The sequence below is a fragment of the Phaseolus vulgaris genome, chromosome 8 (assembly GCF_000499845.2).
Source record: "Phaseolus vulgaris cultivar G19833 chromosome 8, P. vulgaris v2.0, whole genome shotgun sequence".
Taxonomy (NCBI): Eukaryota; Viridiplantae; Streptophyta; class Magnoliopsida; order Fabales; family Fabaceae; genus Phaseolus; species Phaseolus vulgaris.
Genome location: NC_023752.2, coordinates 32,862,499 through 32,878,000, shown reverse-complemented (window position 1 = coordinate 32,878,000; position 15,502 = coordinate 32,862,499). Strand labels below are relative to the sequence as shown.

At 37.0% G+C, this 15,502-nt stretch overlaps 2 protein-coding genes across 2 annotated transcripts; both read right to left on the bottom strand.

Moving 5' to 3' along the window:
- Positions 1-1,018: 1,018 nt before the first annotated feature.
- Positions 1,019-1,846, bottom strand: LOC137824968 (uncharacterized mitochondrial protein AtMg00310-like). The gene has a single exon (XM_068630639.1). It carries the CDS (start codon positions 1,844-1,846, stop codon positions 1,019-1,021), a length of 828 nt encoding a protein of 275 aa, XP_068486740.1.
- Positions 1,847-1,857: 11 nt separating this feature from the next.
- LOC137824967 (uncharacterized) lies at positions 1,858-2,492 on the bottom strand. The gene is made up of 2 exons (XM_068630637.1): positions 2,317-2,492; positions 1,858-2,122 (listed from the first exon to the last, which is right to left on the bottom strand). Exons 1-2 carry the CDS (start codon positions 2,490-2,492, stop codon positions 1,858-1,860), a joined length of 441 nt encoding a protein of 146 aa, XP_068486738.1.
- Positions 2,493-15,502: the final 13,010 nt, after the last annotated feature.

Genomic DNA, 15,502 nt, shown 5'->3' with positions numbered 1-15,502 from the left:
AAAACCTGCACACAACTTAACCTCTAAGAGCATAAACACCAGCCCTTAGACACTCCCCGGACATCACCGAGGGCCCATCTTAACCATGCACTGGTGATATGAATCCAAATAGAAATGACAATAAAATTGGGAATTTAGGGTACGAAACGGAATAAATTCAAAACAGTATTGGCCTAAGGATGATCACCACAAGAATTGGTGGATTCTTGATAAGATCGCAAGATACAGGGAAAAACCCTAGTAGAGAAACACTCTCTAAAATTGTCAAAATATTTGTCCCCTATTTTGAGTTTCAACAGTGTATAAATTACAAAGGTCTTTTCTTGTTTGTAAGAAAATAAGATGATACTACAATCCTTATATTTCAAGAATGATCATTTGTCCCAGTGGTTAGGTTGATACTTTGTACTTGGTCCTGAGTTCAAATCCAAACTCCAAATAAAATAATAATATTATTTTATTTTAATATTCCAATCTTGTTGTGCGTGGCCCTTGGGCTTGGATGTCCGCATCATTCCCTCATCTGGTTTATTGGAAAATCTCTTCCGCTGCTACTCCTTGTTTAAACAAAATAGTATTTCTTTGGTCCCAAATGCACCTTACAATAGTTGCCCAAAAACCTTTCCAAACGAGATTTTGCTTAGAACTGGCCTGAGCTAAATGAAAACTCACAAAATGATTCTTTATGTCAAAATGTTGAGCAAACAAAATTCCTAACCATTTGTGGCATAACGTCCATATATGTTGTACATGTTTGCATTCTATAAACAAATGTTGACATGTTTCCTCCTTAATCTGACATAAAACACATATTATTGAGTTCATATGCACTCCTCTTCTACATAAACCCTCCCTTGTTGGGATTCTATCTATGAGGGCTCTCTAAGCTGTTGTCAACACATTAGGGAATGCTTTAGCTTTCCAATGGTACTCAAAAGTTACATGATGGGTACCTCTAGATTGCTTAGATAGGCATTCATGTTGAACCCACGGTGCAATTCTCAGATTCCTCACCCCCCTACACTTGGATATCATTCACGTTTCTCTTCAAAACATCCCTTGTTATGCATTCAATTAGATTTGCTTCCATTTCAGATTCCCATTGGAACCTGTCTCGCCTCCACTCTAACCTCCATTGCCAAACCGACCCCTCCCACTCACTTACATCTTCCACATTTTGCTCTTGGTTAACCGACAAAGAAAACAACCTCTGGAACATAGTTTTAAGATTCGAGTCACCAACCCATACATCCTCCCAGAATCTAACCTTATCTTTCCTTCCTAATTTCCAACGTAACTCTTTTTGGAACCACTCATTTCCTCCTCCCTCCCTACACACCTTTACTAGATCTCTCCACCACCATGATTGATATTTCACAAATATATGAGGACAGTCTAGCTCCGCTCCATACTTCGAGTGTAGTACCTCCTTCCACTTCCCTTTCTCTCTCTCGATCAACCGCCATCTCCATTTAGCTAAGAGAGCAAAGTTGAACTTTCTAATGTCTTTGAACCCCAAACCTTCCTCTTCTTTCGTTTTACACAAGTCTCCCCGGCTTACCCATGATATCGGGCTTTTCTCCTTACCCCACCCCCATAGAAATCTCCTTTGGATTATAATGATACTTTCGTACATCGATTCTGGTGCTTTGAAAATAGACAAATAGAAAAGAGGTATTGCAGTGAATACAGACTTAATTACACATATCCTACTTGCCATAGTTAAGAACTGCCCCTTCCACACACTCAGTCTTGCTTTTAACTTGTTTAGAACAGGTTCCCAAAATGATTTCTTCCTTGGATTACCACCTACTTCTAGACCCAAGTATTTAAACGGAGTTTCCATCTGGCCGCAATTCAAGATCTTTGAGTAACAGAGAAGATTACTACTTTGAACATTGACTCCTGTAACTTTGATTTGTGGAAGTTGATTTCCAGGCTTGAAGCAATCTCAAAACCCCTTAGGATAGCCTTCATTATGATCACATTACTCCAAGACTCCTCATAGAAAAAGAGAGTGTCATCCGCACATTGGAGGAAACTCACCTCTACCTCCTTGTTTCCAATCTTGACCCCTGACAGAAGATTGACTTTTGTTGCTTGCCTTACTAGTCCAGCTAGCCTTCAGCCACCATAATGAAAAGGAAAGGAGCTAAGGGATCTCCCTGCCTCAAACCTCTTATAGGCTTAAATTTCTCCATCGTTCTCCCATTTACTAGTACCGATACTGTGACTAACTCCATGCATCCTCTAATCCATTTTATCTATATACTATGGAAGCCCAACCTATGGAGCATATCGTACGAAAAATCCCACCTAACCGAGTCATATACTTTTTCAAAATCTATCTTCAGGCATAAACCACTCTTCCCCTTCCTCCTAAGATCCTCAACCACCTCATTTGCCAGAAGCACACTATTTACCAAACCTCTATCCTTAATGAAAACTGATTGATTTCCATCTATAATAGAGGTAACACTTTCTTTAATCATCCAACCAACACTTTTGTTATAACTTTGTAGATGACACCCACTAATGAAATGGGTCTGAACTGATCAAGCTTGCACGAATCCTTTACTTTGGGTACTAATGCTATGAATGATGCATTGCACCATTTCGGAATAAAGTCTGTTTTATGGAACTCCTCCAAAATCGCTACAAAATCTGCTTTGAGATAGTTCCAACTTTTCTCAATAAAGTTAAAGTTGAAGCCATCCGAGCCAGGACTTTTTGACCCTTCACATTGCCATACAGTTTCCTTGACTTCTTCCTTTGTGAAAGCTTCTATCAATCGCAAATTTTCTTCAGAAGAGATAGTTTTGAACTCAACCGCATCAAGTCTAACCCCGAAATATTTTGTTGCTTTAAATATGGTTTCAAAAAGTTTCTTAGCTTCAGATTGGACAAAACTAGGCTCCTCACACCAAAATCTTCCTACCTCAACACCCTTCACTTCATTCCTTAGTCTTCTCCACCTTAAGGAGGAGTGGAAGAATCTAGAACAAGAGTCACCATATTTGTACCAGTTGGTTCTAGCCTTTTGACGGAGCAGAGATTCTAACCTTGAATCAATCTCCCAAAGCCTCCTTACCAAATCCGTTTTGTCCTGCCTTTCACTTCCCGTTGCTAGTCCATTACTATCTTGACATTCAAAGCTCTTAATTTCCTGCAAAATAGATTTCTTCTTTGAGTTCAGATTCCCAAAAACGTCTCTATTCCATATTTTTAAATCAGCCTTCAACAACTTGAACTTTTCCTTGAGCCCCTTTATGACATTTCCTTGACTCACATAGGATTTCAATTTTCCTCCACCAACCCATCAAAACCTCTTTCCAAAAGTCAAGCATAAATAGATCTGAAAGGTTTGGGACCTCAATCCTTGTCCAAACACTTAATGATCAGAGCACAGTGATCAGAGACTTCCCTTTGTTGGACATATTGTTTACACATAGGCCAACACTGCAACCATTCTTCAGTAACAAGAACTCTATCAATCCTACTCTTTGTCGTGCCATTTGGTTTGAACCACGTAAATTTTTTCCCCACAATAGGCAAGTTCGTTAACATGTTTAATTCTATAAACTCGTTGAAGCCCTTTATCTCACTATTGAAATCGCCCCTATCTACCCCTCGCCTTTCGCTTCTACTTCTTATTGCATTGAAGTCCCCACAAAAGCACCATACTACAATTTGGGATGCCTCTTTGCAATTAGACAATTCCTCCCACAAGAGCTTCTTTTCTTTCAATGTGCATGCCGCATACACATTTACCACAACACCTATGCGAAGATTTTTCATGTTGGCCCACAATAGCTATATAACCCATCCCCATCGAGTGACTTTCATAGCTAAAAGCTTCTTTGTGCCACATTGAAAGAAGACCTCCACTTCCATTAACCCCTCTGTTATGAATCCAACCTATTTTGTTGTCCCCCCCATAAGGCATAGCACCTAACATCCGTAACTTCTACTGTTTTTGTTTCTTGGAGACACACAAATTCAGCTTCCTCTGTAGCTATGCACCTCCTAAGATACCTTGCTTTTGTTCCTCCCCCCAGACCTCTTATATTCAAGTTAAAAATCAGCATAAAAAACCATTCAAATTGCCCACCTCTAGACACTTCATAAACTCAAGGTCTCGCTCTTCCATACATTGGAATTCTTGAACCACCTCCTCTTCCTCCCTATGGCAAGCAAGTCTAATCTGTTTTCCTAGATTCCATAAATTGGTTGGCTCCTCCCTAATTTCAGAGTTGCGGACACAAGCATTACAATTATTAATGTTCATATCAGAAATAGATGATGTTAGCGAACCTGCTTTGAGCATCAGCTCTTTCCTCGCTTGAGACGATCTCGCACTCAATCTGACTGACCTCCTTGCATGGATGCTTGGCTCCCCCAACTCGCTAAGACCTTTCATCTTGCTCCGACGTAGAGGCGTTTTGCTCGTGTTATCCTCTACTACCTTCTCTGCATCAAGCAGATAAGGTATTTTCAAAACTGTTTGCTTCCTTAGCTCCACCTATGATCCGAAAACTTGGTTAGAATCGAAAATTCACAATTTCTTGTCTGCATCACTTCCTTCCTTCACGCAAATAGGCATCTCTAATCCTCCTGCTTGATTATCACCACCATCTTCCTCTAATCCATTCTTCCTTCAAATTGGGATGACATCTTGCGCTTCGTCTTCTCCCTTTCGCGAATGGTCCTCTCTAGCGACTCCCTCAAAACCTAATTGGGCCTCCTGTTTCCACTCCTGGCCCAACGTTATATTGGGCATTCTCTAGGGGCCCTTACATTCAATATCCACTACCAACTTGGCCAACTCAGCATGCACAAAAAGGTAATTTTGTGAAAGAGCACATGCTTGTTCAGCCTGGTTGAAGAAAGCAATCTCTGCAAACTCCTTCCAACCCTTAGTTACCTCTTTAGTGATTAACAGAGATGCTTTTCTCTGTGAGGCAAAGCTTTTCGTAGCAGATTCCTTAGAAAAGGAAACATTTGTCTTATTCAAACTCAGAGCCTCTCCTCCCTCCATCTCCTCCTCTACACGGTGGACCTCCATTCCACTTGCGATCTCCTCCTCACCATTATTCACCGATAAAGTTGTTTCCTCTACATATGTCTTTGAGGAAGGGATACTATCAGATGAACCATAGAAATTCCGATGACACACACACTAGCCACCAAATTTTATAGGTTCTTCTTCTTTTATGTAAATAGACAACACTTGATCATTTAACCTTATACTTTTAGCCATCTTAGCGTTACAGTTCTTAAGCAACCGAACTTGTAGTCTCGCATATTCTACATTTCCCCACATCGTCGTAGCTTCGTCAATTGATACCAAAGACGCTACCTCTCCTACCACTTTTGAAAAGCAATCCCTATTCCAAAACGTTAACGGTAGCTCGTAGCATCTCACCCATACAATTTTGTGACCCGCTACATGCTCCTCCGACCATGGCTCAATGTTTTGGAAGATACTTTCAAATCACTCCTTATTGTGGTTAATCAACTCCTCCATGTTGTCCCCTTCTCTCGAAGTAAGAAGGACAAGATTATCCCCCAAATACCTCACTCTAACCCTGCTCATACCTCCTTTCACAAACTCTTCTCCCAGTTGTTCATGTTAGAAAAGATGGCTTTAAACTAGAAGGGGGATGAATTGTTTAAAGAGGGTTTTCGCAATCTTTTAAAACAAGAATGAATTTATCTTAGGAAACAATTGATTCAGAAATTCAGTTCGCCAAAACAGCAAGCAAAAGCTGTAGTACCAAAAAAACAATCGGTTGTTTCGCAGAAACAATCGGTTGTTTCGCAGAAACAATCGGTTGTTTATACCAGCAAACAACAAATAAACTGAATTTAAAGAGTTAGAGATAGAGAGATTGTACACAGTTGTTTATACTGGTTCACTCCAAACCCAGAGTTACATCCAGTCTTCTCAGAAATCCTGAGGAAATCCACTAAGCAATCACACCTTGATCACTTATACAACAACCAAGAGAATGACCTTGAACACCTCAAGAAACACACTCTCCTTGGTCAACACACCAACACTAAGATTGTTGATCTTGATCCCCTCAAGAACACACAGCCAAACTCAGCAAAACACAAAAACGAATACTTGTTCAACAGAGTACAAGGATTACACTTGTTACAGAAGATAATCTGAAATCAATACAAGCATAATCCTATTCCATGCACTTTGATCAATCACAAACTATTAGCAATCTCAGCTCTTTGAAAAACTCAAAAACTCTTAGCAAAAACTTGTCAAAGATTCTTAATTTGCAAATCTGTTTTTCTGAATATATTCAAAGATGTAGTTTGTTATCAAATCTTAACAAACTCTTAAATTGCTTTAAAAGATTGGTCAAAGCATTTAATGACTGGAGCGTAAGCAGTTAAATCATTTAAAGCTTAGTCAAACAGAAAACAATTTTTCTGTTATGGTCCCAAAACAAACAATCGGTTGTTTCCTCGAATCAATCGGTTGTTTTGGTACTTAACAGTTCAACCATTTTAAAAACAATTTTCAATCTTTTTCTCAAAACACCTAAGTACAAACAATCGGTTGTTTCGATAAAACAATCGGTTGTTTTAACTTAGTTTGAAAACATTTTTCTTTCACAAAGATTGAGAATGCTAATGCTTTAGATTTAATCAAAGGGTGGATTACAACATATAAACTACCCTAGAACTAAGCTAAACCAGCACAACAACATCAAGCACAGCAGAGGCTTCAACATCCTTCAAAGGATTTGGATTCTTCAAAGCTTGAACACCACTTGGTTCAACAGTTCAAAGTCCAACTCTTCTCTAAACTGCTTGATCACACTGCACTCCATCCATGGTAAAACTTGTTGTTATGTTTTGATGATTGGCCCCTTCCACATCCTTTGCGGATCACCTTTGACAACATGAACGAAGGATTTTCTCCCTGACTTTACCTTCCACACTTCCTTTGTTCTTTTCTGTTCTTGTAAAACAGGGGCTTCCACTTGCACATTCCTAATGTTCCTACCCTCCACCCTTTTGGGTTTCACCTCACTCCTCCTAATTATGGGAATGTTTATGTGCAACTTCTTGTTACCAATGTATATTTGATCTAGGTTCCTCTCCAACCTCCCCACATTCCTCACTTAAAAAAAAATCTAACGAACCCAAATCTTCTCCCCCATTTGTTAAGCCTTCTTGAAATAAACAATTCTTTAACCCTAGCCCATCTTCTGAAAATCTTGATCATATCCAGTTTTTCATACCCATTTGGAAAATTTGCAAAGAAGAACGTTGTAAAATCATTTGTTTATGAGATTTTTGTTTGGGACCTAATCCACCTTGACCACCTTGCCTTTGTGAAGAGTGAGCCATTTAGAAACCTTTGAAAATGAAGGTTAAAAAAATCCGCTATTTTGCTAAGGTTTTAGAATAACCATTGGAGCTTAACAAAGGTTAAAAAAACCTTCGTTAATTAAATCAATTCCTAGGGTTATATTAACCTCCGCTAAATAATCTTTGTTAAAACCCTTTTTTCTTATTTTGGCGGAAGCATGAATAGTCGATGAAGATGAATGTATTAAATTGTGGAAGTGAATTGGAGTCTTGGAAGGTTACGATTTTGGTGAAAAGAATAAAGGTTTGGCCTACTCTTCTAGCTCAATAGAGGTTAAGCCAATTCTTGAGAAGACTCTAGACTGATTCTTAGAGAAGAAAGAACCTAGCGGGAGCTAAAAACAAGTAGAACTTGTGCACTCATTGATAACAAATATGAAATGAATTCAAAGTTATCTTGAAAATAAATGAAAGACATATTTATAGGGAAAGGTAGCTTGTAGCCCAAGTTACCTAACCCTACCCCTAGTAAACACATGTAGTAACCTTAGGTTAACCAAGGATGATCACATGCGAGGGAAGGAATAGCTTGTAGCACACGCTATGGTAAATACCCTAACTTGGAGCGTGACTCGCTCTTCATGAGTCATATTCTATCCTAGGACTATGATGTTGAATCAAGTGTGATCAAAGCTTTGAAAAATCCAAATCCTAGCGTTTGATGGAAGGCTGAAGTTGCTTGGAGCTGCTGATGTGCTTTAGAATATGATCTAGGGTAGATTATCTTTGTAATCCACTCTTTGTTAAATCTAAAGCTTAAGTGTTTTCAAATCTTTTAAGTTTAAAGTGTTTTTCAAACTAAGTGAAAAACAACCTATTGTTTTGTGATAAGTGTCTAATTTCAGTAATATTTCATATTAAAATATAGGCACTTATGAGGATTTATTGCTAATTTACATATAAAATAATCCCTAATTTATGAATTTATACCTTTTTACATTTTTATGATCTTTATTTGAATAAGAGTATTTTATTCCCAAATTTGGTGTTAATTGCAGATTTCTAAGGAAGATTGGAGATTTGGATTAAAGATGAATGATTGGAGCTAAAAAGATAAAGATAGAAGGTCCCAGAATGGAAAAAGATGCAAAGAAAGATTGGACCTTTTTTATGTTTTATCATTTAGCCCATTAGCGCGACATAGGAAACAACCTAACCCTAGAAAACTAGGATAAATAGAGGGCTAGAGGCTCAACCTTAGGGTGCCAGATTGAGAGAAAAACACCATAGAGTGAATTGTAACCCAATTGGGAGAATGGAAGGTGATAGAAGTATGCGTGGCTAATTCTACCATTTGGGATTGAGAGTAATCTACTCAAACTCTTATGTATTGAGGTGATATCTTACATATTAATATTCAGTTCTTGATTGATTATTGGTATTGTTGTTTTACTTTTAATTTTTCGTGACAAATTGAGAATCTTAAATCTGACCGAGAGGTATTTTTAGGGTTTGGACCTAAACAACAATACTTAGCATATTTGAATGCTAGGAATAGACTTGAAATGTTAATTGCTATTAACGTCTGAGCTTCGTTCTAAGTTGTTCTTATAATTATGCGAGGGATCGATAGTTAGGGAACATTCTTAAGGATTTTATATGCGAGGAATCGATATAAATGATTTTTATACGGGCATCAATTTCAATTAAAGAAATTAATATTGACATGATAATCAAAATACATGAAAGTGAGAGAGATGAAACCTAATCCCTATTTTTCCAATTGAAACAACTAATTCTTTGTTTGTTTTCTTATTGATCATCGCCAACCCAACCACTTTCAATACACTTTTAATTGTTTTGTTTTATATTTAGCGATTATTGTACTTGATAATTCACTGTTCCTTGTGGGATCGATATCCGTCCTTAGGGACAATTATTACTTCTGACAAAGCGGTGCACTTGCCGTAAAAAGTCATCAAGTTTTTGGAAACAACTGATTGTTTTATACTTAGGTGTTTTTGAAAAAGTTTGAAAACTGTTTTAGATGGTTGACTTGCTGTCAAACCAAAACAACCGATTGATTCGCTATTTCAACCAATTGTTTGTTTGAAATCCTAACAGAAACAGTTTTGTTAGTTAAGTGAGCTTTAATTGATTTCATAACCGAATACGCTCCTTCTTTAAATGCTTTGACCAAGTTTTGAATACTATAAATAGTTTGTTAATGTTTTATAACAAGCAACAAGAAAGAAAAACAAATTTGAGTTTTTCAAAGAGCTTTTCAAAGATTTGAGTTTTTACTTTGAGCTTTGGTTATTCAAGAGATAAGTGGAATAAGATTACTCTGTATTGATTTCAGTTGATTTTGTAACAGTGTAATTCGTTCTAAAGAATTATGTACTTTCTGGTGTTGTAAAGCCAAGAAGGGTTGTGTGCTCTTGAGGTTGTCAAGATCAACATTCTTGGTGTGTGTGTGCTGAGCCAAAGGAAGTGTGTTTCTTGAGGGGATCAAGGTCACTTCTTTGGTGGTATGTGTATGTAATCTGGTTTTGATTACCTAGTGGATTCCCTAGTGGTTTCTGGGAAACTGGATGTAGCTCTTAGTTTAAGAGTGAACTAGTATAAACTGTTTGTGCATTTCTCTCTTCCTTAAACTCTTTAAATTCAGTTGTTGTTTTATTTACTGGTATAAACAACCGATTGTTTCTGCGAAACAACCGATTGTTTCTGCGAAACAACCGATTGTTTCTGCGAAACAACCGATTGTTTTTCTGTTGCATTACTGTTTTGTGCTTTGTTTCTTGGCTAACTGAATTCCTAATTTGGTTTCTTGCAAAGAAATTCATTCTAGCTTAAAATGATTGTGAAACCTCCTTTAAACAATTCACCCCCCTCTTATTTAAAGTCATACATTCTAACATATGAAAGTAAAATCAAGAAAATACTTAATTTGGAAAGGAAAAATTAAAATAAAAGATGAGATGACAAAACACAGAGAGATTCAAAGAAAGACAAGCAAAAATTAAAGTAACTTTCAAAGGAAAGCACTCAAAATGAACATATGCAATAGGTCTAGATTAAGAATGCAACCAAATTACTAAAGAGTTAATGAACAAGTAAAGAACTAAACAAAATACTAAACATTCTTGGAGGATTTATAAATACAAAATATAAGTAAAATGATTAAAACCAAAAATCAGAATTAGGTTAAACATGCAATAGAAAACCTAGACATGGCATTGAGTCAAGAAATTTTTGAACTAATAATTGAATCAATTAAGCAACGAAATTGAGATGTATTAAAAGGAATTTAAACTAACCTAAACAAAAAAAATTAAGATCAAGACAAGAAGAAAATGCACAAAGAAAGAAAAGAAAAGAGAATTAACTTTTTTTGACCTCTAAGTTTGGCTAATGGAAGCATCTCCAAGCACCCAACGTAAGACTTAGAAAATTATTAAACTTTCAAGTTTCACAAGAAACTCAAGTTCCTTTCCTCAAGAATGACCCTTGAAGGAGGAAAGGAGAAGATTACTCCCATTTTAGTGACCTCAAAAAACAAGAAGAATACATTCATTTTGCAACTCAATTCTATTCAATTCAAGGTAAATTTTACAAGAGGTACGTGACTTTATATATAGATACTTGGACCCTCTTGCACTTCATGAATCAAGGGATGTGGGACTAATTTTCCAAGGCAAAATGCAATTGCACACAGTCTTCAAAATCGACGTACCAAGCTTGGAAGTCTTGCATAAAGTAAACTGATGCAAATTCAAGTCTTTATGTGTTAGCCTTGGACAAGAATGCATGGTCGTGTACAAGCCTTGGATTGTCGTGTTTTGACCTAGCTTTCTAAGGTTTTGATCCTCAAACAAGGCCCACGTGGAGGTCCACTTATGCATTTATGCCTCTACAAAATACATTGAAAAACTATGCCTATACAAAGTACTTTACTTCTATAATTTTTTACAACTCTGTTGCGTCTATACATTTTTATTTACAAGACTAAGAAGAATGAAGAAAATTTTATTATTTCTACTATTCAATGCAGAGTCTTCCTCTGTGAGACTTCATCTTCTTCTTTTCTCTTAACAAAAGGTGTGGTGACTGGATGGTTTCCATCAACGTTAATGAATATAATCAAATGTATTGTGTGTGAATCATAAATACAAGGAAAGATTTTATCTAAAGTTTAGATAGAAAAAGTTATCACTGCCATCATTTCTAACAATCACAACATTAACAAAGTAACTAAAGATTGAGTGGCGTTGTCAAATAAAGACTTGATTCTTGCCATGGAGAAAGAGCTAAATTAATTCACTAGAAATGATGTATGGATGTTAGTGTCACCTGCATTTGATCAGAGTGTGATCGATACCTAATGGGTCTTTAGAAACAATTAGAAGAAGAAGGAAAAATGATAAGAAATAGAGTTGGATTAGTAGCACATGAGTACAATTAGCAAGAAGGTATAGACTTTACTGAAACTTTTTCTCCAATTGCTCGTCTTCAGAATATAAGAATACTATTAGCCTTTGTTACCTACAAAAACATAAAATTATATCAAATGGATGTGAAAAGTGCTTTTCTAAATGGTTTTATTGAATATGAAGTTTATGAAAAACAACCTCCAGGTATTGAGAGTACATTTAATAAAAAAAGAGAGCATATATTTAAACTTAAAAAGGCTTTATATGGTCTTAAATAAGCTTCTACAACTTGGTATGAAAGATTGAGTGGTTTTCTTCTTGGAAGTCATTTTGAAATAGGAAAGGTTGATAATACCTTATTCAAGAAAAAGTGCATCAAAGTCTTTCTAATAGTGCAAGTTTATGTAGATGATACTATCTTTAGTGTTACTAATGAATCCTTGTGCAAGGATTGTTCTAAGTTGATGCATGTAAAATTTGAAATGAGCATGATGGGAGCACTTAAGTTCTTTTTGGAGCTCCAAATTTGAAAAAGAGAAAGAAAGATCATTATTCACCAATAAAAGTACATAAAGGAGATATTGAAGAAATTCAATATGTCAGATGCAAAACCTATGAAAACACTAATGCATACATCTAAAATCGTAAGTAAGGATGAAAATCGTAAGAAATTAGATAAAAAAATCTATAGAAGCATGATTGGATCTCTATTCTTTCTTATTTCCAATAGGCTTAACATTATGCATAACATGGATTTCACTCATATCCTAAGGAGTCTCGTCTTAAGTTTTTTACATGGATCTTTAGATACCTTGTGGAAACCACTAACCTATGCCTATGTTATAAGAAATATAATAATTTCACATTACAAAGGTCTGCGACATAGACTTTGCTTCAAAAAAACTAGGTATAAAATATGTTCACACTTCATTTATAAGACGATAAGAACACTAAATCATTTAAGACACGAGTATTTCATTTGATAGAAGATACAACACTGTGTAGTCTTTTCTCAGAGTTTGATAAGAGGCATAAAAGAACAAATGAAACGTGAAAACAAATATCAAATGATAAGCATAAGCTAAGCAAACCTTATATTTAAAATTAAATATCCTTGTGCTTATACTGTTTGCAGGGAATGTCTTACTACCAAAGAGATCCATTTGAATTTAGATATTAAGTTATCTCTCGAGATGCAAGCTAAATTTTCTTTCTTCGTCAACTTCTTAACACAAGGATATATCAACTTTGACTCAACTGTCTATCCTATATGGAAGGCACATCAATCATAAAATTATGCAATATTTTACGCTACCTAGAGAGATAAGCATTGTGATTTTTTAAGAACGTTGTAAAAAAAAGAAGCAAAGATCGAGGTTACATTAAATGCAACAATCATGATAAAAATTTTCAAACACAAAATGGACGCAAAAGGCTAAAGATGCTAAATAATTATAAACGATCATCAAATGACTACTTCATTCAACAAGCCTATAAAAAGGAATTTATCAAGAAGAGGAAGGACAAACATAGGAAGATATATTGGAGAGAGGATATCATATGCCAATATGGTTTCTCAAATGAAAAGCACTCCTCTAAGCCATTAGAACAAAGATTGCACCCAACAAATATGTGGAGCAGATGATAACGCACACCTCATTGCTTCCTAGAAGGATTTTAAAGCTAAAATACACTAATGTATGAGGATCATGAGAGACTTAATGGAAAACACTTAGAATGTTTGTCTAGCTACCTATGGTCAAATCCTTATAGACGTTAAAAGACACTATCTTTCTTAGAGAACAAGATGATCTGAACTAGGAGAGAAAGCCTAAACATTGCATTCGTCATCAGATGCAATCCCGCCTAGTTATCAGACCAGTAGATCATTAAACAATAGACCTCCAAATCTTCGCAAAAAGTGTTTTTTTTGGCAAATAATACTTAGGGTCATCCAAGAATGACTTGAGTAAAGAATAATCTAAGACAGAGTCAACTAGAAGCAATTGTAATCTGAAAGAATACTGGGTTAGCTAGGAGTTGTTCCCCTACAAGAAATTTGCTCATTACACACTGATTATTATGAACAAATTTAGATTCGTATATAATTATGGATTTACATATGGATGAAAAGCAGTTTGTAAATTGCTTACACGTACCATTTTTTCAATAAGTAAAGGTAAATAAATTTTGTACAACATATCTGTATGTAAGGTTGGCGCATTGAGACAGGAAAAGTTTTGAAGGATGAATTCGTATGTAATATTAACTCTATTCATATGTAAAAAAGGACATCCATTGTATACGTATGTTACATACAAATTTCTTTAAATTATTTATTAAAAAATAAATTTTAAACCCTTTGTCATTTCTTTACTAAAACTCCAACGCATTCAGTTTGCCTTTAAACCTGTGTCCTAAATCTACTTCAGAAATGGATCGTGAAGCTCAACCGTGAAGCAAAGATGATGAAGCTCGGTCTGATGGCCTAAACAATACAGAGGTCAGTTTCAGTTTGCTCTTTATCCTAATTGTTGTTTGCATTGTATATTCCATTGTGTCCTTGTTCTTGTCCATTATATGCCAACGATCATATCAAATAGAAAGGCAATGGTGGACAAATGAATGACAACGTTTGGAAACTGATCCTGCCGCCAACTCTAACGTGGAGGAATTGCCTTGTTGCCTCCTTACCCCGCCTATGCAACTGTGCTATCTGCAAGAATGCTCTTAGAACCTTCTCCGGGAACTTCAAACGCAACCTGCAAAACACACAGACGACGCCTCTAGCGGCCGTTTGCACTCCGACGCTCAAGTTAGGTCACAGAATCACCAACAAAAAGTAATGTGTCTATCCCTCTCTGTTTCTCTCTTTTTATTCTCTTTTTGTGTCTGTGCCTAACAAAATTCTGTTACGCGATTCTCTGCGTGTGTCAGAATTCTGTTATGCTTTTGTGCGGAAACGTACCACAATCAGTAAAGACGTGGGTGTCTGTGTGTACCTTTCACGACGCGGAGTGCACCTTTATCTGGGCCGCGCCCCTCTCAGACAGTGACACGTGGAGGCATGCAACTCACATCTCACCGTACACGTGCCACTACCTGAAGGGCTATAGCGCATCTCTTTGTGCGCCTAAGTTATTCCCTTGCGGAGTAACTTAGCGCGTTTCTTCCATCTGGGTGAATCGCTCATTCCCAGGAGAACGCCAAGTGTGGCTGGACTAGGCACACTCACCAAGCATTGCTCTCTGCATACACAATTTCCCCTTCACGATGCCATGCACGTAATGGGTTGAGAGAGTCACCAATCACTGACTGGTTTACTAACTCCCTCAGGCCACTCTCGTGCACGATTATACCGGCGAGGAGCTCTTCTTTCTCTGAGGTATGATCATGCGAGGTCCATGCGTAACGCTCTCGCTGGGAATCTCAGTCCCAGTTTAACTGCGTGTAACACGAAACCCCGATGACTGATCGGTGCTCTATTGCTTCTCGCGTTCTCCCCGGGTGTTTATCTTGGAACTGATCTGTCGGTGGCCACTCGGTTACTGACCACCGATCACCATACCGAGTGATCTCCTCCCTGATTTCTCTGCCACTTGATCCACGTGTCACCCTGCGAGTGGTCCACGTGGTTATCTGCTGCTGACGTCATCGACTACCGATGACCGACCGGATCACAAGCCCCCTAGTCTCGAGCTGTGAACTCGTTCTCAGCGAAGAGACTA